The 24,048-nt window shown below is 70.6% G+C and overlaps 1 protein-coding gene across 1 annotated transcript in view; it reads right to left on the minus strand.

Annotated features, from left to right (window-relative positions):
• Window positions 1-24,048, minus strand: part of CELSR2 (cadherin EGF LAG seven-pass G-type receptor 2) — a 30,762-nt gene that overhangs the window by 6,084 nt on the left and 630 nt on the right. The window contains exons 2-28 of the mRNA XM_086765951.1: window positions 20,372-23,934; window positions 18,109-18,753; window positions 16,810-17,032; window positions 15,865-15,980; window positions 14,985-15,073; window positions 14,422-14,579; window positions 13,596-13,759; window positions 12,984-13,109; window positions 12,741-12,907; window positions 11,881-12,066; window positions 11,643-11,756; window positions 10,985-11,144; window positions 10,213-10,354; window positions 9,666-9,786; window positions 9,399-9,582; window positions 8,682-8,783; window positions 7,884-7,978; window positions 7,597-7,806; window positions 5,857-6,040; window positions 4,240-4,383; window positions 3,745-3,976; window positions 3,298-3,465; window positions 2,472-2,598; window positions 1,850-2,050; window positions 1,140-1,314; window positions 451-563; window positions 289-362 (exon numbers count right to left, since the gene is read on the minus strand). Of these exons, the coding sequence (XP_086622077.1) occupies window positions 289-362; window positions 451-563; window positions 1,140-1,314; window positions 1,850-2,050; window positions 2,472-2,598; window positions 3,298-3,465; window positions 3,745-3,976; window positions 4,240-4,383; window positions 5,857-6,040; window positions 7,597-7,806; window positions 7,884-7,978; window positions 8,682-8,783; window positions 9,399-9,582; window positions 9,666-9,786; window positions 10,213-10,354; window positions 10,985-11,144; window positions 11,643-11,756; window positions 11,881-12,066; window positions 12,741-12,907; window positions 12,984-13,109; window positions 13,596-13,759; window positions 14,422-14,579; window positions 14,985-15,073; window positions 15,865-15,980; window positions 16,810-17,032; window positions 18,109-18,753; window positions 20,372-23,934 (7,983 nt within the window). The remainder of the gene's footprint in view (window positions 1-288; window positions 363-450; window positions 564-1,139; window positions 1,315-1,849; window positions 2,051-2,471; window positions 2,599-3,297; window positions 3,466-3,744; window positions 3,977-4,239; window positions 4,384-5,856; window positions 6,041-7,596; window positions 7,807-7,883; window positions 7,979-8,681; window positions 8,784-9,398; window positions 9,583-9,665; window positions 9,787-10,212; window positions 10,355-10,984; window positions 11,145-11,642; window positions 11,757-11,880; window positions 12,067-12,740; window positions 12,908-12,983; window positions 13,110-13,595; window positions 13,760-14,421; window positions 14,580-14,984; window positions 15,074-15,864; window positions 15,981-16,809; window positions 17,033-18,108; window positions 18,754-20,371; window positions 23,935-24,048) is intronic.

Here is a 24,048-nt window from a genome sequence, read left to right on the forward strand (position 1 = left end):
GACAGCCCCTGCCCCACCACCCACGGCTGCCCCACAGCACACCTGTGCCCCCCGGCCACCCAGGGGTGCCCCTACACCCCACGGCCCCTGCCACCCACGGGTGTCACAGTCACCCACGCCCCTCTGCCACCCACGACTACCCCACGGCCTTTATGTGCCCCCCCCACCACGCACGGACACCCCAGCTCCCCTGCCTCCCACGGGTGCCGTAGCCCCTCAACCCCCCCCTACCACCCACGGGCGCCCCAGCCCCCCGTGCCCCCCCCACACAGGCCCCCCCCGACTCACGCTGTGCCCCTCTTCTCGAAGCCCCGCGTGGCGCAGGAGGCCCTGGCCGCCAGCACGAGGAAGAAGATGCTGACCTGCGGTGGCAGAGGGGTGAGCAGGCGGGGGGGGGGCACCCATGGGTGCCCTGAGCACCCCCCCCCCCCCCCCAGCCCCCATACGCACGGCGACGGCGCAGGCGATGGGCCCGGCCAGGCTCCAGACCAGGCTGTCGTGGATGGAGAGCCAGCAGAAGTCGGGGTTCCCGTAGCCCTCGGGGTCCAGCCCCACCGCCAGCCCTGCCCCGCCCCGCAGAGGGGGCTCAGGGGCGGGGCCCAGCGCCGGGGGCGGGGCTACCCGCCGAGGGGGCGGGGCCAAGGCACGGTGGGGGTGTGTGGATCCTCTGGGGGCGGGGCTATGGCCACGGGGGCGTGGCTATGCTGGGTGGGGCTGGTTATGGCCCTGGGGGCGGGACTAGGGTGGATGAGGGCGGGGTCATGGCCCTGGGGGTGTGTCTAACATGTTGGGGCGGGGCTAGGCTGGATGGGGCAGGGCTAAAGTGGAGGAGGGCGGGATTAAAGACAATGGGGGCATGTCTAAAATACAGGGGGTGGGGCTAGGGTGGATGAGGATAATAACCTGGGGGCGTGTCTAACACGTTGGGGGCGTGGCTGTGTTCTTGGGATGCGGCTATAGTATTTGAGGGCGTGGCTATGTCATTTAGGGGCGTGACTATGCTCTTGGGGGCGTGGCTACACATGGAAATAGGACCCCACCCTGCATCAGGCTGATTGGGAGAGGTGAATCAGGGGGCGGGGCCAAGCCCCGGAAGGGGCGTGGCTAAGGCAGGGGGCGTGGCCGGGGCGGGGGCTCACCTGTGATGAAGGCGGGCAGCCCCCAGCCCAGGATGTGGTAGAAGCGCATGGGCCCGCGGTCGACGTGGCGCGGCTCGCTGCGGCGCCGGTAGAGGTGCAGCGCCTCCAGCAGCGCCCAGCCCACCGCGCTCATGTACAGGAACTGCAGCAGGATGGCCACCACCGTGCACGCCAGCTGCGCCCCGCGCGTCACTGCCCTGCCCCGCCGTGGTGCCCCGCCTGCGCCGCACCCCGAAGGGTACCCCACCCACACCGCCCTGCCCACACTGCCCCACCCGCGCTGCACCCCGAGGGGTACCTCACCCATACCGGCCCACCCGCGCCGCCCCACCCATGCCACACCCCTCGGGGTACCCCACCCACGCCGCACCCCTCGGGGTACCCCACCCACACCACCCCACCCGCACCGCACCCCTTGAGATACCCCACCCACACCACACCCCTCGGGGTACCCACCCACACTGCCCCGCCCACGCCACACCCCTCGGGGTACCCCACCCGTGCTGCCCCACCCGCACTACACCCCTCGGGGTACCCCACCCACACCCCGACCCCACCCCGGGAGGCCCAGCCCCCTTGAAACCCCCACCCCCTTACACCCAGGTCATCGTGGCTCCGCCCACCGCACCCAACCCGCTTTAGCCCCGCCCCCAGGCCCCCCACCCGCCGAACGCGCACGCCCCCTCCCGCCCCGCGCCCCGGCGGCGCACCGGGAGGTCGGCCTGGTTGATGCCGAGCAGGAAGACGAGCTGGGCGAGCAGCAGGGCGGTGGCGCCGTGGCGGCGGATGCTGTGGCGGTTGGAGCGCGGCCCCCGCGGCCCCCCCAGCGCCAGCACGGCCAGCAGCAGCCCCGCCAGCCCCACCCCCAGCGAGGCGTAGGTCAGCGGCGCCAGCGGCAGGATCTCCCCGTTCTGTGGCACCGCGGCACACGGGTCAGCGCGTTGCCGCTGCGTGCCAGGCGTGCGCCCCGGGGGGGCGGGGACGACACACGCCCCAAGAAGCCACGCCCACAATGCCACACCCCCTCCCTGGATCCACGCCCCCTCCCCGCATGCCTGCCACCCACAATGCCGCACCCACGTGAAACCCCGCCCACATCGCTTAGCCCCGCCCTACAGGAGCCCCACCCACCCCACCTTCACCACGCCCCCTCGGAGCCCCGCCGCTGCCACTTTTTAAGCCCCGCCCCACTGCATGGCACCCGCTGCCCACCTGTCCCCCTGCCAACTCCATCCCCCCACGCGCCCCCGCGTCCCCACGCCAGGACCCCGGCCCCTGTGTCCCCACCCAGGTCACCCTCTGTGTCCCCACCCGCGCCCCCCCGTCCCCCACCTCGCGGCGGGAGATGTCCATGAGGACGGCGAAGCTGGTCAGGTGGTGGCACTGGCAGCTGACGTGGCTCCGGTTGCGGAAGGCGACCTCGCAGCCCCGCGCCGACCAGCCGCCCGCGCCGCCCGTCCTGCGCCCGCAGCCTCCGTCACCGCCCCGGGACACCCCTCCCAGGGACACCCACCCACCCGGGGACACCCACCCCCCTGGGGACACCCACCGGGACCCTCCGTCACCACCCGGAACACCTACCCACCTGGGGACACCCACCCACCCGGGGACACCCACTGGGACCCTCCGTCACTGCCATGGGACACCCCTCCCAGGGACACCCACGGACCCAGGGACACCCACCGGGACCCTGAGTCACCACCCGGGACACCCACCCCCGCGGGGACACCCACCGGGACCCTCAGTTGCCACCCAGGACACCCACCCACCCAGGGACACCCAGCAGGACACCCATGGACCCAGGGACACCCACCGACACTCAGGGCCACCACGTGGGTCCCCACCCACCACCCACCCGTGACGCCAGGGACACAGCTCCCACGTTGACACCCTGTCCCTGTGCCACCCGCCCAGCCGCCGGTACCAGGGATGCCACCCCACAGCCCCGTCCCCCTGTCACCCCCTGGGATCTGGGCCACCCCACGGCCCCGTCCCCCTGTCACCCCCCGGGATGGATCCACCGGGCACAGCTCCGTCCCCACACTGCTCACCCACGACCCCCAGGGTGCTCCCACACCACCCCCCACTTGCTGCCCGTCGGGGCACCCACCCACCCCATCCCTCCGCGCCCCCGCGTCCCCCCCGCGCCCCCGCTCACAGCAGGGAGTGGTTCCAGAAGACGCAGACGGGCTTGGAGCGCTCCTGGGTCTCCAGCAGCCGGAACTGGAGGGTGATGGGTTTCGGCAGCGCCCGCGGCGCCCGCGCCCCCGCCGCGTGCACACTGATGCTCACCACCGGCGTGTTGATGACGGGGCGCTTGGGCACCCTGGGGTGCAGTGGCGGGGGGGGGGGGGGGCGGAGGTTAGGCACAGCACCCCTGCACTCCCACCTGTGGGTGCCCCTGCGCCCCCACCCGTGGGTGCCCCCGCAGACCCCACCCATGAGTGCCCCTGTGCCCCCACCCATGGGTGCCCCCGTGCCCTCACCCGTGGGTGCCCCTGCAGCCCCCACCCATGGGTGCCCCCGCAGCCCCACCCATGGGTGCCCCCACTCCCCCACCCATGGGTGCCCCTGCAGCCCCACCCATGGGTGCCCCCGCGCCCACCTCAGGCTGCGTTTGTCGGTGTCGTAGCGCTCGGGCAGCAGCCCGGCCAGCGTGCGGTAGATGATGACGCTGGCAATGGCCTGGCCCTGGCCCGGTGCCGGGTGCCGCTTCCGCCGGGTCACCAGGGTCACCTCCTCCTCATCCTCATCCTCCTCATCCTCTGCGGTGCCTTCATCCTCCTGCTCCTCCTCCTCCTCCTCCTGCGGCAGCTGCCCGTGCCCGGCGGAGGGGTCTGGGGTGGGTGGGCGGGGGGCTGCTGTGATGCCCTGCCAGCCCCACGGCCACGCCCGGGTCCCCCCAACCCTGCCAGCCCCACACCGGGGTCCCCAGTTGTGCCAGTTGGTCCCATGACCATACTGGAGTCCCCCCAACCCAGCCAGCCCCACACTGGGGTCCCCAGCCCTTCCAGCCCCATGGATGTGCTGGGGTCCTCAGCCCCCCGTCCCCTCCCAGCCTGTGCCAGCCCCCAGTCCCCCCCGCGCCCCCCAGACTCACGCCTGCCCTCGGGGGGCCGGAAGACGCCGTCGGGCAGGATGACAGTGGTCTCCAGGTCGGGGGGCTTCTCCCCGCGCAGCGCCTCGTAGCGCGGCAGCCGGGCGCCCGCCACGCTCTGCTTGTCCAGCCGCACCACCGACACCACTGCGGCACCGTGTCACCAGGGCACGCACCCACCGACCCCGCACCCACCGACCCCCCCACCCACGGACCCCTGCACCCACTGACCCCGCACACACCGACCCCGCATGCACAGCCCCTGCACCCACAGACCCTGCACCACCGACACCACTGCGGCACCGTGTCACCGGGGCACGCACCCACCGACCCTGCACCCACCAACCCCCGCACCCACCAACCCCGGACGCACAGCCCCTGCACCCACAGTCCCCGCACCCATGGCCCCTGCACCCACAGCCCCTGCATCCAGGGCCCTGCACCCATGGCCCCCTGCACCACCGAGACCACTGCGGCACCGTGTCATCAGGGCCCGCACCCACGGACCCCCCCCACCCATGGCACCCAGCACCCACAGCTCCCAGCAACCATAGCCCCTGCACCCACAGACCCCCAGCACCCACAGCCCCCCGCACCCATGGTGCAGGTCCCTGGGCACGTGTCCCCTGGGCACACGTGTGGCAGCAGCCCTGGTGCGCGCACACACATACACTGAAGCGCCCGTGATCCTGGGCGCACGCGTGTCCTATGGGCACATGTACCGGGGGCATGGTACTTGTCCATGTGACCAGGCACATGCGTGTGTGTCCCCTGGCACATGGACACCCCGTGTACCCTGGCCCATGTGTGTCCCCTGGGCACTCTCATACCCACAAATCTGGTCACACGTGTGTGCCTGTTCACATATGTGTTCCCACACACACATATGTCTCCAGCCCTCAGCACACAGGGATCCACAGGCCCGGCACACACATGCCCGTGTTTACAGGGGCACATGTGTGCTTGGGCACATGCATGTCCCCAGGTACATGCATGTTCTGTGAGTACACGCGTTTCTTGTGACACATATGTCCCTGGGCACATGCATGTCCCTAGGTACACGCATGTCCATGTCCTCTGGGCACACACGTGTCCCCAGCACACACATGTCGCTGAGAACATGCATGTGCCCAGGCATACACGTGTCCCTCTGGCACACATGTCCTTGGGCCCATGCATGTCCCCCAGCCACATACATGTGCCCTTGGGCACACACATGTCCCCAGGTACACCCTTGCCCCCATGTCACCAAGCACACATGTCCTTAGGCACATGCATGTCCTCTAGACACACATGTATCCGCAGAGACACCCACGTCCATGTCCTCAGGTGCACACGTATCCCTGGGCACATGCATGTCCCCAGGCACACCCACGCCCGCGTCCCCAAACAAACGTGTGTCCCCAGACACCCACACCCCCAGGCACACACACGTCCTTGCGCACACGCATGTTCCCCAGACACACTCGTGCCCATCTCCCCAGCACCCGCGTGTCCCCGGACGCCCGTGCCCATGCCCCCAGGTACATACACATGTCCTTGCGCACACGCACGTTCCCCAGGCACACCCACGCCCGCGTCCCCAGCGCACGCGTGTCCCGCGGTGGGGTGCCCGCTCACCGATGTTGGGGGTGACGATGGTGAAGGGGCTGAGGTAGGTCTGGGGCATGTTCTGCGCCAGGGCGCTGGCGTACTCCTCGAAGTGCTTCAGCAGCCAGGCCGTGCCGCCCTCCGTCTGCTGGATCAGCTCCCAGTGCCGCTTGTTGCTGGCGTCCAGCAGCGCACTGCCCACCCGCAGCAGGTTCTGCGGGGACGGGCAAGGCTGGGCGCTGCCGCCGGGCGCCCCTCACCCTGGCGTCTGGGCTCGGGAAAGTGGGGGGGACACCCAGCCCACCCTGCCCCCGCTCAGAGCTCAGCAATTCCCCTGGGAGCGGGGGGGGGGCACCCTGTGACACCGCGGCTCCCAAGCATTTCCTGGAGACCCAGCCCACCCGTGAGGGTGCCCATCACCCCGGCATCAGGCCTCCTGCCCCCAGCGCACACTCCCATGCAGATAAAGGCTTGGAGGGGGCATCCTGGCACCTTCTGAAGGGTTCCCCATCACGCCAGCGTCTGGGCTCCTGTGCCAATGTCACCCCCTCACCATGAGGGCGCCCATCACCCCGGCATCTGGGCTCCTACATCAACACCGTCCCCCACTATGAGGGTGCCCATCACCCCCTCGTCTGGGCTCTTGCGCCAACATGGCCCCTCACCACGAGTGTGCCCATCACCCTGGCACCTGGGCTCCCACACCAACACCCAGTCCCACCCGCAGGTGCCCATCACCTCGCGTCTGGGCTTCTACATCAATACCGCCTCTCCCACACCAACACCCCATTCCCCATGAGGATGGCCGTCACCCTGGCATCTGGGCTTCTACATTGATGTTGCCCCTGTTATGAGGGCATCCATCACCCCAGCGTCTGAGCTCCTGTGCCAACACCCTGTCCCCCATGCGGGTGCCCATTGCCACCCCGTGCCCATTGCTCCTGCGTCAACACTGCCTCCCGCTACAAAGGTGCCCATCGCCCCGGCATCTGGGCTCCCACACTGACACTCTATCCCCTCCATGAGGGTGCCCATCGCCCCGGTGCCTTGGCTCCTGTGCCAACATTCCCCTTGCCATGAGGGTGCCCATCACCCCAGCGTCTGGGCTCCCACACCAACACTCAGTCCCCCCCCGAAAATGCCCATCACCCCAGCGTCTGGGCTTCTACAGTGATGTTGCCCCTGTTATGAAGGTGCCCATCGCCCTGGTGTCTGGGCTCCTGTGCCAACATGGCCCCTCCCCATGAGGGCGTCCATCACCCCGGCATCCGGACTCCAGTGCCAACACCCCGTCCCCCATGCGGGTGCCCATTACCACCCTGTGCCCATTGCTCCTATGCCAACACTGCCTCCCGCTACGAGGGTGCCCATCACCCCGGCGTCCGGGCTGCCGCCCCAACACCCCTTTCCTGCGTGGGCGCCCATCACCCCGGCGTCCAGGCTCCCTCCCCAACACCCCATCCCTGCGTGGGTGCCCATCACCCCGGCGTCCAGGCTCCCTCCCCAACACCCCATCCCTGCGTGGGTGCCCATCACCCCGGCGTCCAGGCTCCCTCCCCAACACCCCATCCCTGCGTGGGTGCCCATCACCCCGGCGTCCGGGCTCCCGCCCCAACACCCTGTCCCCGCGTGGGCACCCATCACCCCGGCGTCCGGGCTCCCGCCCCAACACCCCATCCCCGTGTGGGCGCCCATCACCCCGGCGTCCGGGCTCCCGCCCCAACAGCCCATCCCCGCGTGGGCGCCCATCGCCCCGGCGTCGGGCCGCACCTCGGTGAAGTGCACGTCCTGCGTGGCGGCCAGGCGGAAGCCGCGCTGCGCGCTCTCGTGCTGCAGCAGGCGGCTGGCCAGCCGGTAGGCCAGGCGCAGGTCGCTGCCGAAGTAGGCGGCCGTGCGACGCGTGGCCTCGTGCAGCTGCAGGGCCACGCGCCGCGACTGCGCCGGGTCCAGCGCCGACTCGTTGCGCACCAGCCGCTCCGCCTGCCGAGCGGGAGCCGTCGGCGGGGGACGTGGCGGCGACCCCCGCATTCCCCGCGTCCCCTGCGCGCGTCACTCACCCAGCCCCGCAGCGCGGCGAAGGCCAGGGAGCTGCAGTTGAAGAGGTTGGGGGGCAGCCAGCCCCGGTGCTCATCGCAGTGCCGCACCGCCGTGCCTGCGGGGCCGGGGCCGACCGTGACACCGGTGTCACAACCCCGTCCCGGCCTCAGCCGTGACACCAGTGTCACAACCCCGTCCCGGCCTCAGCACTGCCACCAGTGTCACAACCCCGTCCCAGTCTCAGCAGTGTCACCAGTGTCAAAACCCCGTCCCAGCCTCAGCCGTGACACCAGTGTCACAACCCCGTCCCAGCCTCAGCCGTGACACCAGTGTCACAACCCCGTCCCAGTCTCAGCGGTGTCACCAGTGTCAAAACCCCGTCCCAGCCTCAGCCGTGACACCAGTGTCACAACCCCGTCCCGGCCTCAGCCGTGACACCAGTGTCACAACCCCGTCCCAGTCTCAGCAGTGTCACCAGTGTCACAACCCCCTCCCGGCCTCAGCTGTGACACCAGTGTCACAACCCCATCTCAGTCTCAGCCATGACACCAGTGTCACAACCCCGTCCCGGCCTCAGCCGTGACACCAGTGTCACAACCCTGTCCCAGTCTCAGCGGTGTCACCAGTGTCACAACCCCATCCCAGTCTCAGCCGTGACACCAGTGTCACAACCCCGTCCCGGTCTCAGCCGTGCCACCACAGTGTCGTGTCCCCCTCTCACATCTCGGTGGTGTCACCAGTGTCACCCTCCTGACCCCACCCTCCCGGTGCCGCCACGGTGCCACCCCCCCATCCCATCCCCGTGCCCCCACACCTACCGATGGATCCCTTGGGGCAGGGGGCGACGGCCGGCAGCCCGAAGCGGGTCCGGGGCCACCAAATGCTGGCCTCGATGGCACGGGGACAGCTGTCATAGTTGACTGCGGGGCAGAGCGGGGTGTCACACCGGGGTGACAGCAGGGTGACAACCGTGGCACCTGGTCACTGGCACCCAGGGTGGCAGCAGGGTGACACAGGGTGACACAGCGCAACACAGGGTGACAGCAGTGGTACGTGGCTGCCAGCATTCAGGGTGACAGCAGGGTGACACAGGGTGACAGGAGGATGACATAGGGTGATACAGGGTGGCACAGGGTGACAGCGGTGGTACCTGGTTGCTAGTACCCAAGGTGACAGCGGGGTGACAGTGACAGCTGGTTGCCAGCACCCAAGGTGACAGCGGGGTGACACAGGGTGACAGAAGGCTAACACATGGTGACACAGGGTGACACAGGGTGACAGCAGGGTGACACAGAGTGACGCAGGGTGACACAGGGTGATGGTGGCACCTGGTTGCCACCACCCAGGGTGACAGGAGGTGACACAGGGTGACAGCAGGGTGACAGTAACACCTGTTTGCCAGCACCCAAGGTGACAGCGGGGTGACAGCAGGGTGACGCAGGGTGATGGTGGCACCTGGTTGCCACCACCCAGGGTGACAGGAGGTGACACAGGGTGACACGGGCTGACAGTGGCACCCAGCTGCCACCACCCACCTTCGCAGCCGCTGGCCGTCACCTCGGCGAAGGGGTTGTCGCAGCGGTCGCAGTGGCGCCCGATGACGCCGCCCTTGCAGGGACACTGCCCGCTGGCGGGGTGGCAGCGCCGGGACAGGGACCCGGTGGGGTAGCAGTCGCAGGGCAGGCAGGCGCCGCCGCCCGCCGGCCGGTAGTGGTTCTCCTGGGGGGGGCACCATCGGGGGTCACCGTCCCCGGGGGTCACGGGGACGCGGGGACGGGGACGGGGAGGGGACGGGGCCTCACCTTGCAGCGACACTCGCCCGTCGTCTTGTTGCAGTCGGGGTCGAAGCCCTGGGCCACGTCGCAGGCGCAGGGGCCGCAGGTGGGGTGGCCCCACCACCCCCGGGGGCACGGCTGGGCCTCCCTGCACGGGCGGCACCGCACGGTGTGGCACGGCCGCCGTCGCCCTCGCACACCCGCCCCGGCTCTCGCACGGCCACCTGGTCCCTTGCACGCCCACCGCGCCTCTTACGATGACCCTGCCCCTTGCACGGCCACTATGGCTCTTGCACGGCCACCGTGCCCCACCACGTGCCCCCCCGCCCCTTGCACACCCACTGTGCCCCTTGCATGACCGCGGTGCCCCTCATGCCCACCCTGCCCCTTGCACACCCACCACTCCCATCACACAACTGTTGCACCCTTGCACACCCACTGTGCCCCTCGCACACCCACCACCCCCACCACACAACCACTTCACCCACACACGCCCACCACGCCCCTCGCACGCCCGCCGTGCCCCTCGCACGCCCACCCCGCAGGCGGGCACCCGTCCCCTGCTGCCACCCACCTGTGCTCGCAGTAGGGCCCAAAGTGGCCCTGGGGACACTGGCAGGCGTAGCCGTGCGCCGAGCCCGGGCGGCGGGCGCAGGTGGCGGGGGGCTGGCAGGGGTTCAGGGCGCAGGCGCTGACGCAGCTCTCGCCAAAGTACCCTGGGGGGGGGACAGGGGTGGGGGCAGCGGGGGGATCACGGCGGGTGGCAGGGTGGAGTGGCAGTGGGGTGGCTGCGGGGGGGGGTGGCAGCGGGGGGACGGCAGTCCCGTGGGGGTGGGCAGGGGGGTGGTCGTGGGGGGGTGGCAGTGGGGGGGTGTGGGGTGGCAGTCCCACGGGGGTGGCGGGGGGGGTGCCAGTCGGCAGTGGGGGGTGGCAGAGGGGGTGGAAGTGGGGGGTGACAGCGCAGGTGTCAGTGTAGGGGGTGGCACTGGGGGGTGGGGGGTGGCTGTGGGGGTGGCAGTGGGGTGTTAGTGTGGGGGGGGATGTCAGTGGAGGGGATGTCAGTGGGCTGGGGGGGTGGCAGTGGGGGAGGGGGTGGCAGTGGGCTGGGGGGTGGCAGTGGTGGGGTGGCAGTGGAGGGGGTGGCAGTGTGGGGGGGGTGGCAGTGGTGGGGTGGCCGTCCCACGGGGTGGTGGCACGCTCCCCGGGGGGGCAGTGTGGGGGGGTGGGACGTGGCGGTCCCATGGGGGTGGCACTGGGGGGGGTCGCAGCGGGAGGATGGCGGCATGGGGTGACGGTCCCGTGGGGGTGTCCGTGGGGGGGCTGTGGGGGGGTCAGCGGGCGCTCACCGGGCTGGCAGCGGCAGGAGAAGCTGTCCCAGTCGTCGCTGCAGGAGCTGTGGGGGGGGCAGGGCCCCGAGTCGCAGGGGTCGGGCAGGGCGCAGCCCCCCTCCACGTTCACGCGCGTCGCCTGCGCCACGCTCAGCGCCGCCTGGCCCACGCGCACGCCCTGCCGCACCGCCGTGTCACCGCGCCGGCCCCCGCCGGGACCGGGACCCCGCGCCCCCCCATCCCCACCCCCCCCGTGCCCCTCTCCCCGCTGCCGTACCCAAACGTCCCGTGTCCCCACACCCCCGTGCCCACGTGTGCCCCACGCGCGCCCACCACCCCCCGGCCCACACTCCCCCACCCCCCCTGCCACCGCCCCCGTGCCCACCCGCCCACCGTCCCACACCGACCCCCTGCCCACGCCCCCACCGCCACGCCCACGCCCCCGGGCCCTACGTCACGCCCCGAAGCCCACCCCCCCCATCCCCCTGCCCACACGCCCACCGTCCAGCGCCGCCCCCGTGGCCCACGCCCACGCCCCCACACGCCCCCCACGTCCCCGCGCCCCGTCCCCCGCCCCCCACCACCGTGCCCACGTCCCCAGGCCCTCTGCCAGGTCCCCAAGCCCACCCCCGCCCCGTCCCCGTGGCCCCACCCCCGCGCCCACCCGTGCCCGTACCTGCAGGCAGCCGCGGAAGCCCTGCTCCACCGTGCCGCCGTCGCCCGGCAGCCCCCCGACGCTCAGCGTCCGCAGCCGCAGCCCCTGCAGCTCCGCGGCCACGTCGGCCACCGCCTGCGGGCGTGGGGGTCGCTCAGACACCCAGGGGTGCGGGGGGGGGCACCCACGGGGCGAGCGGGGCGGGGCGCCCACCCCCTGCCTCAGTTTCTCCCCCCCCCCGCCCCGGGTCTCGGCCGACCTGGTGGCGGCCGTAGTCGAGGGCGAGGAGCAGGAGGGTGGCGGGGGGGTCCCGGCCCGGCGCCCCCCGCAGCTCCAGCTGGACGTGGTGCCAGGCGCCGTCGTCGACCTTGGCGTGGGGCAAGCGCAGCCAGGCCAGGCGGGCCCCCCCTTGCCAGACCTCCGCCTCCACCTGCCCCTCGCTCAGCTGCCCAGAGAGAGGGGGTCAGGGCCCCCGCACCCCGGGGGGCACCCCGACACCCTCCGGGGCAATACCCCAGTGCCAGTACCCCCCCCCGGGCAATATCCTCCCCCTCCGGGCAATACCCCCATGCCCATAACTCCCCAGGGCAATAACCCCCCCCAGGGCAACACCACCCGTGCCAATACCCCCCCAGGGCAATTCCCCCCCCAGGGCAAGACCCCCTGTGCCAATACCCCCCCAGGGCAATACACCCCCTAAGGCAATACCCCCTCCGGGGATAATACCCCGCCCAGGGCAAGACCCCTTGTGCCAATACCCCCTCCCGGGGCAACACCCCCGTGGCCATATCCCCTCTCATGACCATACCCCCCCCATGACCATACCCCCCCCCCATGGCCATACCCCCCCATGACCATACCCCCCCCCATGACCATACCCCCCCGCCATGGCCATACCCCCGTCATGGCCATACCCCCCCATGACCATACCCCCCCCCCATGACCATACCCCCCCCCATGGCCATACCCCCCCCCCATGACCATACCCCCCCCCCATGGCCATACCCCCCCATGACCATACCCCCCCCATGGCCATACCCCCCCCCCATGGCCATACCCCCCCCCCATGACCATACCCCCCCCCCATGGCCACACCCCCCCCGGCCGTGCCCCCCCCACCTGCAGGGCGATGGCGGTGCGGGGCCCGGCGCTGGCCCGCAGCAGCAGCCCGCGGGGGTGGCGGGTGCGGAACATCAGCGCCAGGTGCCAGGGCAGGGCGAGGGGCAGCGCCAGGGCCCCCCACCACAGCCGGCTGCTGCCCAGGAACCGCTGCGGGCTGGCCATCTCTGCGGAGACGGGGCGCGGGTGGGTGCTGACCCCCTCCCCGCTGCCCCCCGGCCCCCCGCCCCGCTGCCCCCGTACCTTCCTGGCAGGTCTGCCCCCCGAAACCCAGCGGGCAGCGGCAGCTGAACCCGTCCCACTCGTGCACGCAGGTGCCACCGTTGCGGCACGTGCCCGCGTCGCACAGCGTCTTCTTGGCGGGGCAGCCTGCGCGGGGGGCACGGGGCTCACACCGCCGCCCCCCCGCCCCACATCGCCCAGGACCCCAGGCCCACGGCCCTCCGGCCATGGCCTTGCCCTGGCCCCACAGACCCCAGCTCCACAGCCCCACACTGGGGGGACACCGAGACCCTCGGTCCCGACTCTCCCAGACCACGGTGCCACCCCCAGCCCCTTATCCAGCCCCACACCCCAGCACCCTCAGCCCCATGTGCCCCCCACCCCACACCCAGAGGGCACAGAGACCCCCTGGGGCGCTGCCCTTGATCCCCCTCCAGCCCCAGCACCCCCAGACCCCCATCCCCATGCCCAGGGCACAGCCCCCCTATGCCCCTGGCACCCCACAACCCCAAACCCACCACCCAGTGGGCACAGCCCCCCCCCCAGCCCCATGGCCCTGGCACCCCCCAACCCCACCACTCAGGGGGCACAGCCCCCCATGCCCCTGGCACCCCCCAGCCCCCCACCGCGCACCGGGCAGGGTTCCGTTGTTGGCGATGAAGGCGGCCATGTCGACGGGGCGCTGGTCGATGTGCAGGTGCCGCATGCACCCCACGAAGTGCCGGCTGCGGATGGGGAAGCTCTCGGGCAGGGTGGGCACGCCGCCCAGCAGCAGCGGCCCCGTCAGATCCAGCGACCTGCAGCACCCGCTGTCACCCACGGCCGAGGGACCCCAAGAGACCCCCATGCCACCCCTGCACCCATAGGGACACCCCACCCACCCACCCACCCTTCCATCCAAGGGACCCCCAGGGTACTCTGTCCTCACCCATGGGGACCCCAAGGGACCCTCCACCCACCCATGGGTACTTCAAGGGACCCCAAGAGACCCCCATGCCACCCCCCCCACCCATGGAGACACCCTCCACCCACCACCCACATGGGGACACTGAGGGACTCCCAAGGGACCCCCCTACCCATGGGGACTCCAAGGGACCCCAAGAGATCCCTCCATGCCACATCTCCACCCACGGAGACCCCAAGGGACCCTGCCACTTGCCACCCCCATGGGCACGCGGATAGACCCTCAAGGAACCCCCCACCCACCCACTCTCCCACCCATGGGAACCCCAATGGACCCCAAGTGACCCCACCCATGGAGAACCCAAGGGATCCTAAGAGACCCCCACGCCACCCCCCTACCCATGGGGACCCTGAGGGACCCCCCAAGGGATCCCCCACCCATGGGAACCCCAAAAAACCCCAAGAGACCCCACCCATGAGGACCCCAAGAAGCCCCCACGCCACTCCCCCACCCACAGAGACACCAAGGGACCCCCTCCGGGGACCCCCCCCCTACTTCTTGCTGCCGGACTGGGTGCCCTGGGCGGCGCAGGAGTAGTTGCCCAGGAGGGGCCCGAAGCGCAGGGCCACCCCGGTGTCGCACTCGTCCACGGCCACCACGGCCACCTTCTGCTCCGAGGGGCCCTGCGGCAGCCCCGACCTCCCCACCACCGGCTGGGGGCAGCGCCGCAGCCGTGGGACCCCCGCCCCGCAGCCTTCCTCCCGCTCCTCGGCCTCCCTGCAGCCCTGCTGCCCCCCGCCCCCCAAACTCCCACCCTCCACCCCTTTGTCCCCCAAACCCTCACCCCACTCTCCCCATCCCCTCTTCCTCTGTCCCCCCCAAAACCCCCACCCCGCTCCCCCCACCCCTCTGTCACCCCGGCCCCCCCAAACCCCCCAGCCCCCCATTTCTCCCCCCTCCCCATGCCCCTCCACCCCGCCATGTCTCCCTCACCATGCCGCCGCCCGAACTCCCACCCCACTCCCCCATTTCTCCCCCTATGCCCCTCCCCACCCCCCTCACTCCCCTCCACCCCCTCATTTCTCCCCCCTCCCCATGCCCCCCCCGGTGCCCCCCACCTTGTTGTAATAGTGGAGCTGCACCCGGTGCCACTGCCCGTCGCTGACCCCGCCCGGCACGAAGGGGGACACCGTGGTGGTGGTCTCACCTGCAGGCACTCGGGTCGGGCAGCGGGCACAGCCCGGGGGGGGCACGCGGTGGAGGGGGGGTGGTGGGAGGGACGGGGGTGCCAGGGCTGCAGTGCCAGGGCAGTATGCATGGCACACAGGGACGGGACACCCAGGATGCACGGCAGGGATGCAGCGCCAGGGATGGGACACCCAGGACATGAGGCAGGGGATGCAGCGCCAGGCAGTGCCAGGGATGCTGTGCACGGGATGCAGTGCCAGGATGCAGGGGACAGGGACATGATGCAGGGGATGCAGCGCCAGGCAGTGCCCTGGATGCAGCGCCAGGGGTGTGATGCCCAGGATGCAGTGCCAGGGACGGGACACCCAGGACATGCGGCAGGGATGCAGCGCCAGGGACGGGACACCCAGGACATGCAGCAGGGATGCAGCGCCAGGCAGTGCCAGGGATGCTGTGCACGGGATGCAGTGCCGGGGACACGATGCAGGGGATGCAGCGCCAGGCAGTGCCCTGGATGCAGCGCCAGGGATGCGACACAAAGGATGCAGTGCCAGGGGTGTGACACAAGGGATACGGTGCCAGGGATGCGACACCAGGAGACGCCCAGGATGCAGCGCCAGGGACGTGATGCCCAGGATGCATGGCAGGGATGCAGCGCCAGGCAGTGCCGGGGATGCGACACAAGGGATGCAGCGCCAGGGATGTGAGGCCCAGGACGCAGCAGCAGCAGGCGGGGACGCGATGCGGCGCCCGGGACGCAGCAGCGGCAGTGCCCGGGACGCGGTGGGCGCGGGGGCGCGGTGCCCGTACCTGCCGAGAAGGTGAGCTGGACCTGCTCGCCCACGATCTCCAGCGCCACGAAGTCGTGCTTCTCGTTGAAGCGCCCGTTGTAGAGCAGGAGCCCGTCCCGCTCCTTGGTGGCAAACCTGGCGCGGGGACGAGTGCCAGGCCCTGCCCCGGCCCCCCACCCCTGCCGTGCCCCCCCGCCGTGCCCCGTCACCCCACAGCTCCCCTGCCTGCCCCGCGCCCCCTCACCTTGCACCCACGGGGACGCACCGGCACCCATCACCCCACCGCCCCCACGGGGTGCCCCCCACTCCGCTGCCCCCCTGCCAAGGGGCCACCCTGTTGCCCCCACCCTGGGCCCATGGGACACCCAGCACCCCACACCCCATCTGATGCCAAGGGGACACCCATCGCCCCACGTCCCACACCCCAGGTGATGTCAACAGGGCTCCCTTTGCCCCACACCCCACTGTCTGTGGGACACCCATCACCCCAGACCCCAAACAATGCTCATGGGGCACCCAGCACCCCACACCCCATCACCCCAGACCCCAAACGATGCCCATGGGGCACCCAGCACCCCACACCCCATCACCCCAGACCCCAAACAATGCTCATGGGGCACCCAGCACCCCACACCCCATCACCCCAGACCCCAAACGATGCCCATGGGGCACCCAGCACCCCACACCCCATCACCTCAGACCCCAAACAATGCTCATGGAGCACCCAGCACCCCACACCCCATTGCCCACGGAGCACCCATCACCCCAGACCTCAAACAATGACAAAGGGGCACCCATCGCCCCACACCCCATCGCCCCATCTCATGCCAACGGGGCACCCATCACCCCAGACCCCATCGCCCCACACCCCAAATCATGCCCAGGGGGCACCCATCGCCCCACACCCCTCTGCCCGCGGGGCACCCAGCGCCCCCCACCCCCCGGGCCCCGCCGCGGGGCTCACGTCAGGCCGAGGGTGAAGTGGAAGCGCTGGCGGAGGCCGCGGAAGGTGAGGAAGGAGCGTGGGGGGAAGCTGCGGGTGCTCATGGTGCAGAAGGGCTTCTCGTAGTGCCCGGGGGGGCACTGGCAGCGGAACCCCCCCACCAGCAGGTTGAGGCAGGTGCCCCCGTTGCGGCAGACCCCCGGTGCGCAGCGGCCCCCCCGGGCGCTCAGCTCGCAGTGCTCCCCTGCGCGAGGCCCAGCTGGCACCCGGCACCGCGCCCAGGGCGCCGGGCACCCCCGGGACCCCCAGCACGTGCGTGGGGTCCCCTCTCCCACCCCCCCCTCCATCAGCTCCAGAGTGGCTTTATCCCCAGCTCCGTCGCCCTGGCAACCGCCTCCCGTCGCCATGGCAACCGAGGCACAGCATCCCCTCCCCCGCCATCCAGCAGCCCCCCACCCAGGGGTCCCACGGGGGCAGGGGGTGCCAAGGGGTGCCCAGGGCGGGTGGGGGCTGTCCCCAGTGCCACCAGTCTCCCAGTGTCCCCCCACCCCGTGGTGTCCCCCAGGCAGGGAGGAACGCAAAGAGATGGGGAGAGGAGAAAGAGGAAGGTGAAGAGATGGAGGAGAGGAAGAGGAAGGTGAAGAGATGGGGAGAGGAGGAAGAGGAAGGTGAAGAGATGGAGGAGAGGAAGAGGAAGGTGAAGAGATGGGGAGAGGAGGAAGAGGAAGGTGAAGAGATGGAGGAGAGGAAGAGGAAGGTGAAGAGATGGGGAGAGGAGGAAGAGGAAGGTGAAGAGATGGTGAGAGGAGGAAGAGGAAGGTGAAGAGATGGAGGAGAGGAAGAGGAAGGTGAAGAGATGGGGAGAGGAGGAAGAGGAAGGTGAAGAGATGGTGAGAGGAGGAAGAGGAAGGTGAAGAGATGGTGAGAGGAGGAAGAGGAAGGTGAAGAGATGGAGGAGAGGACAAAGAGGAAGGCAAAGAGCTGGGGAGAGGAGGAAGAGGAAGGGGATGGAGGAAGGGAGGATGGGGGGATGACGGGGGAGGGAGAGGCTGAAAAGGAGCGGGACGAAGGATGGCGGAGGGCCAGCGGAAGAAGGGACGATGAGGAAGGCGGATGAGGAGCGGGATGAAGGCTGGCAGGGACGGAGGCTGGAGGCCGGGAGTGGGCCCCAGGGGCGACGGCAACGCCGGAGGGCGGGCCGAGGGGAGCGGGGCGAGGGGCCGGCGGGGGATGAGGAGCGAGAGGCAGGGAGGAAGACGTGACGACGAGGATGGAGACCGAAGCCGCGGGGGACGCGGGCGGCGGCAGCGCGGGGCTGACCCGTGAAATCCTCGTGGCACTCGCAGGTGTAGCCGCCCTCGCGGCTGCGGCAGCGCCCGTGGGCGCCGCAGGGGCTGGAGTAGCACAGGTCGATCTCCGTCTCGCAGTAGTCGCCGGTGAAGCCGGGCGGGCAGCGGCAGCGCAGGCCGGTGACGGGGTGGATGGGCCGGAAGAGGATGGTGTCAGAGGCGAGGAAGGGCGCCGAGCTGTCGAACTGCAGCACGGAGACGCAGCGCATGTAGTTCTCGCAGGGCTCGCGCAGGCAGACGTTGTCGTCGAAGGGCAGGACGCGCTGGGCCGAGATGGCGGCCAGCAGCGAGCGGTTGAGGTAGAGCCGCTCCTGCAGCTCCTCGGAGGAGAAGAAGCGGGCGCCGCGCGCCGAGGCGGGCAGCAGCACCGAGAGGCTGACGTTGAGGATGCGGGCCGACCCCACGTCCGTGTCCGCCTGGATGTTGAAGAGGACGACGCGGTGGCGGGGGGCGGCCAGGACGGCGGCCACCCCCTCCAGGAAGCGGCTGAGCAGCGGGGAGAGGAAGCGCTCCTGGGACATGTCAGCCAGGCGCAGCGTGATGCTGTTGCTCAGCATCTCGTCCGTGATCACCGTCACCCGCAGCGTGCACTGGGCCGTCGCGCTGTGGACCCCGTCTGCGGGCGGGGACGGGGAGGGGTCAGCAACGGCGACGGCCGCCGCCGGACGATGGCGCACCCAACCTGCTCGGCCACCGTGGGGTGGGGATGGTGGCGGCGATGGGGCACCCGTCGTGATGGCCACCGTGGGGTGGGTGGGGCGCCCAACGCAGGATGGGGACAGTGGGGGACAGTGCTGGCTACGGGGCACCCATCGCCATGGCCACCACGGGATGGGGACGGCGCTGGCTACGGGGCACCCGTGGTGATGGCCTCCATGGGATGGGGACAGAGGGGTGGGATGGGGCACCCAACATGCTTGGCCACCATGGGATGGGGACAGCACCCGCTCTGGGGCACCCATCGTGATGGCCATTGTGGGATGGGGACAGTAGGGTGGTGCCGATGGGGCAGCCATCGTGACGGCCACCACGGGATGGGGACAGCACTGGTTACGGGGCAGCCGTCCCATTCAGCCACCGAGGGACGGTGCTGGCTGCGGGGCACCAGTGGCTATTGCGGGACGGGGCTCGCGCCGGTTGTGGAGCACCCGTCCTGACCCACTCGGCAGCACCGTGGGGTGCTGGGGGGCACAGGCTCTGCCCAGCGCCAGGACACCCACCCTCCTCCTCCTCTTCCTCCTCCTCCTCCTTCTCCTCCCGCCTGGAGGAAGGGCAGCGGGACAGATGGGGAGCGGGCGGACAGATGGACGTGGGGACAGTGGGGTGGGGGGCCGGGGGAGGGAGAAGGGGGTGACGCCGGGGGGTGGCGGGGGCCAGGGCTGCCCGGTGGCCCGTGGCCGGTGGCCGCGGGGGGGGGTTGCCATGGCTGCGGCCGCGGGGGCCGAGCGATGGCCGGACCCTTTGTTCCCCTCCCGGCCGCCCCAGCGCTGGGGGGGGGGCACAGCCTGGGCACGGGGGGCTCCCTGCCCCCACCCTTTGTGCCCTGGGCCCCCTCTTTGTGCAGCTGGAGTGGGGACCCCAGCCTGGGGGGCTCTGGGGGGGCACGGGGGGCAACGGGGGCCACATGGCTGGGGACAAGGGACAGCAGGGCCCGTGACTCAGTTTCCCTGCCCGGGGGCGGCTGAGGAGCTGCTCCCCCACCCCGGGGTGAGCCCCTCCACCAGCACCCACCAGCCCCCCCCCGAGCACCCCCGGCACGGGCCCCTTCCCGCCAGTGACCCTCCCCAAACTGATGTGTTGGGTTTGGGGACCCCCCAACGGACAGGCCAGGGTGCCAGGACCCCCCCCCAATACCCACAGGGAGTCTTGCCCCCCCAAATTCTTTCTGCAGGGTCCTGACCCCCCCTCCAAAAAAATCCCCCATGCACTGGGGTACCGGACCCCCCCAGACACCCCAGGGCTGAGACTGGGGGTGGGGAAGGAAACGGGGGTGCTGGCGACCCCCGTCGCCTCCAGCCGGGATGTTTGGGGTGGGGGTGGGCACAGCATCCCCATCACCCCCCCCCCCCCAGATCCAGAGGGTGGGGGCAGCCAAGATGGGGTGGTGGGACCCCAAACCACCTCCACTCCACGCAGAAGGGTGGGCGGGGGGCACCCACAAGGGGTTCCCCCAGCCCCAAACCTCGCCCCCCTCCACCCCCCCAAGCCACCCCACCCCAGGACGGGGGTCTTACCTGAGACGGAGACCCTCATGACGGCCTCCAGCGGGCGGTTGTTGTCCAGGGCGGGGCTGAGGCGCAGGTCCCCGCTGCGGGGGTCCAGCAGCACCAGGTTGAGCTCGTTCCCCTGCTCGAAGGCGTAGGTGAGGCTGTCGGAGACGTCGGGGTCGTGGGCCGGGACGCGGCCGATGACCCCCCCGGGGAAGCTGCCCGAGCGGTTGGTGATGTAGTTGTTGAAGAGGATCTCAAAGTTCTTCAGCTGGGGGCTGTTGTCGTTGGCGTCGCGAAGGCGGACGTGGACGGTGGCCCGGCTGACCAGGGGGGCCGAGGTGGCCTGGACCACCATGACGTACTCCGCCTTGGACTCGTAGTCCAGGTCGGCCAAGGCGGTGAGCTCGCCGGAGAAGATGTCCAGCTGGAAGACCTCGGGGATGTTGCCCTCCACGATCTGGTACATGATTTGGGCGTTGGTGCCCTCGTCGGGGTCGGTGGCCGTGATGCGGGCCACCACCAGCCCGATGGGGCTGTTCTCCTCCACGAAGATGTCGAACTCGTCCCGCTCGAAGACGGGCGGGTTGTCATTGACGTCCAGCACCGTCACTTGGATCTCCACCGGTGTCCGCTTGGCCGGGACCCCCTTGTCGACGGCGAAGGCCCGCAGGGTGTAGAGCGGCACGTTCTCCCGGTCGAGGCGGCGCAAGGTGCGGACGATGCCCGAGGTGGACTCGATGATGAAGTCGCCGTCGCCGTCGTCACCCCCTTGGAAGGTGTAGAAGACCCTGCCGTTGAGCCCCGAGTCACGGTCGGTGGCGGAGACCTGGAGGACGCTGGTGAAGGCGGGCACGTCCTCGTAGACCGAGCCCTGGTAGGAGTCGCGCAGGAACTGGGGCGCGTTGTCGTTGACGTCGCTCACCAGGATCTCCAGGTAGGTGGTGTCGGACTTCTGCGGGATGCCGTTGTCCCGTGCCGTGACGGCCAGGGTGTAGGACACCTGGTCCTCGTAGTCCAGCTCCATCTGGGTGGTGACGGCCCCTGTCTCGGCGGCGATGCGGAACTGGGGGATGCTGTCCTCCATCAGGTAGGTGATGCGGGCGTTCTCCCCCGTGTCCTCGTCCGTGGCGCTGATGACCACCACCGTGGTGCCCACCGGCCGGTCCTCGTTGATGTTGACAGTGTAGTGGGAGCTCTGGAAGACAGGCCGGTGGGTGTTGGCGTCGGTGACGTTGACGACCACCTGGGCCGTGTCCTGGCGGGTGCCGTCGGAGGCGGCGATGGTGAGGAGGTACTGCCGCTCCAGCTTGTAGTCCAGGGGCAGGGCGAGGGAGATGAGCCCGCCGCCGCTCTGGCTGGTGATGGAGAAGCGGTTGCGGGTGTTGCCGCTGGAGATCTGGTAGGTGATGACGCTGTTGGCGTCGCGGTCGACGGCGGAGACAGTGAGGACGCTGCTGCCCACCGCCGCGTCCTCGTTCAGGCGGGCGCCGTACTCCCGCTGCGTGAACTCGGGGCTGTTGTCGTTGACATCCAGGACGGTGACGCTGACGCTGGCCGAGGAGGCCATGGGGGGGCTGCCCTGGTCTCTCGCCTCCACCCCGAAGCTGTAGAAGTCCACCGCCTCCCGGTCCAGCTCGGAGGCCACCACGATCCAGCCGGTGCTGTTGTTGATGGCGAAGGGGAAGCTGGCGCCGGTCTCCAGGAGGGTGTAGACCAGCCGGCCGTTGTCACCCGAATCGGCGTCGATGGCTTGGATGTGGATGACGGAGTAACCCACCGGCACATTCTCCAGCACGGTGGCCTGGAAGGGCGTGCTGACGAAGATGGGGGCGTTATCGTTGACGTCCAACACCTGGACGGTGACCAAGCCGCTGATGTTGGAGAGGGGCGGGCGGCCGCCGTCCTGCGCCCGGATGCGGAGGGTGAACTCCTTGCTGACCTCGTAGTCCAAGGGGCTGACGACGTCCAGCGCGCCCGTCTGCGCGTCAATGTAGAAGTGGCCGCGCGTGTTACCGCTGACGATGCTGTAGTGCACCAGGGCGTTGCTGCCCTTGTCGCGGTCGGTGGCCGTCACCTGCAGCACGGCCGAGTTGGGCGCCACGTCCTCGGGGACCTGTGCCACGTAACGCTTCTCGCTGAACTGCGGCGCGTTGTCGTTGTCGTCCTCCACGGCGATGCGGACGGTGGCCGTGGCACTGCGGGGTCCCGGCTCCTGGCCCTGATCCGCGGCCTCCACCAGCAGCTCGAAGGCCTCCACCTCCTCGCGGTCCACGGGGCCGCGGGTGCGGATGACGCCGGAGCGGGGATCGATCTCGAAGACCTCGTTGGCGCCGCCGGCGTTGAGGAGACGGTAGAGGACGTTGGCGTTGGGACCGGCATCGCCGTCGGTGGCCCGCACCGTCAGCACCTCGTAGCCCACCTCCAGGTTCTCCCGCACGCTCTCCCGGTACTCGGGCTGCTCGAAGGCCGGGTCGTGGTCGTTGGCGTCGCTCACCGTCACCGTCAACGTGGCCATGGCGCTGCGCCGGGGCGTCCCGTGGTCCACCGCTGTCACCCGGAAGACGTGGGTGCTCTTGCTCTCGCGGTCCAGTGGGGCGGCGGTGGTGACGGCGCCGGTGACAGGGTCCATGGCGAAGAGGGCGTCGGAGCGGCTGTCGAAGAGGGCGGCCATGGCGTAGAGCAGCCGGCCCGCCTCCCCCTCGTCGGGGTCCACCGCCGTCACCTGCGTCACCGGCGTCCCCGCCGGCCGGTTCTCCCCCACCGAGGCCTGGTAGCTGGAGGGCTGGAACTGCGGCGCCGTGTTGGGGCTGCGGCGCCGGCGGGAGCGGCTGCGGGTCACGGGGCTCCCGGCAGCCCCCGCGGTCGGGGGGTCCCCAATGTCCCCGGTGCTCACAGTCTCCCTGGTGCTCCTGGCGTCCCTGGGGACTTTCCCAGCGTCCTCACCGCATCTGGTATCTCTGGTGCTCCCGGGGACTTTCCCAGTCTGTCCAGTGTGCCCAGTATCCCTGTTTCTCCCGGCGTCCCCGGGGATTTGGGTGCTGCCGATGTCCCCAGTGCGCCCAGCATCCCTGGTGCTCATCACGTTCCCAGTGCTCCCGGAGTCCGTGGGGACTTTCCCAGTCTCCCCAGTGCGTCCAGTATTCCCGGTGCTCCCAGTGTCCCTGGGGACATTCCCAGTCTCTCCGGTGCGTCCAGTATTCCCGGTGCTCCCGGTGTCCCTGGGGACTTTCCTGGTGCTCCCGACGTCCCTGGGGACATTCCCAGTCTCCCCAGTGCATCCGGTATTCCCGATGCTCCCGCTGTCCTTTGGGACTGGAGTGCCCCCGACGTCCCCAGTGCGCCCAGTATCCCCGATGCTCATCGCGTTCCCGGTGCTCCCGGTGGCACCGGTGACGTGGATGCTCCCGGCGCGTCCGGCGTCCCCAGCGCTCCCGGTGTCCCGGGGGACCTGGGCGTCCCCGCTGCGACCGGTGCCCCCATGGCCTCGGGCACGCTCGGGGCTCCCGCTGTCCCCGCCGCTGCCCGGTGCGGTCCCAGCGCCGCCGCTGCGCGGGCAGGGCCCGGCTCCGCCGCTGTCCCCGGTGCCGCTGCGGGGCGGGAGCGGCGGCGGGAGCGCGGCGGGCGGGCAGGTGCCGGTGGCGGTGTCCGGTCCCAGTCCCGGTGCCGGTGCCGGCAGCAGCAGCAGCAGCAGCAGCAGCGGG

The sequence above is a fragment of the Chlamydotis macqueenii genome, chromosome 23 (genome assembly GCF_036417535.1).
Source record: "Chlamydotis macqueenii isolate bChlMac1 chromosome 23, bChlMac1.mat, whole genome shotgun sequence".
Lineage (NCBI taxonomy): Eukaryota > Metazoa > Chordata > Aves > Otidiformes > Otididae > Chlamydotis > Chlamydotis macqueenii.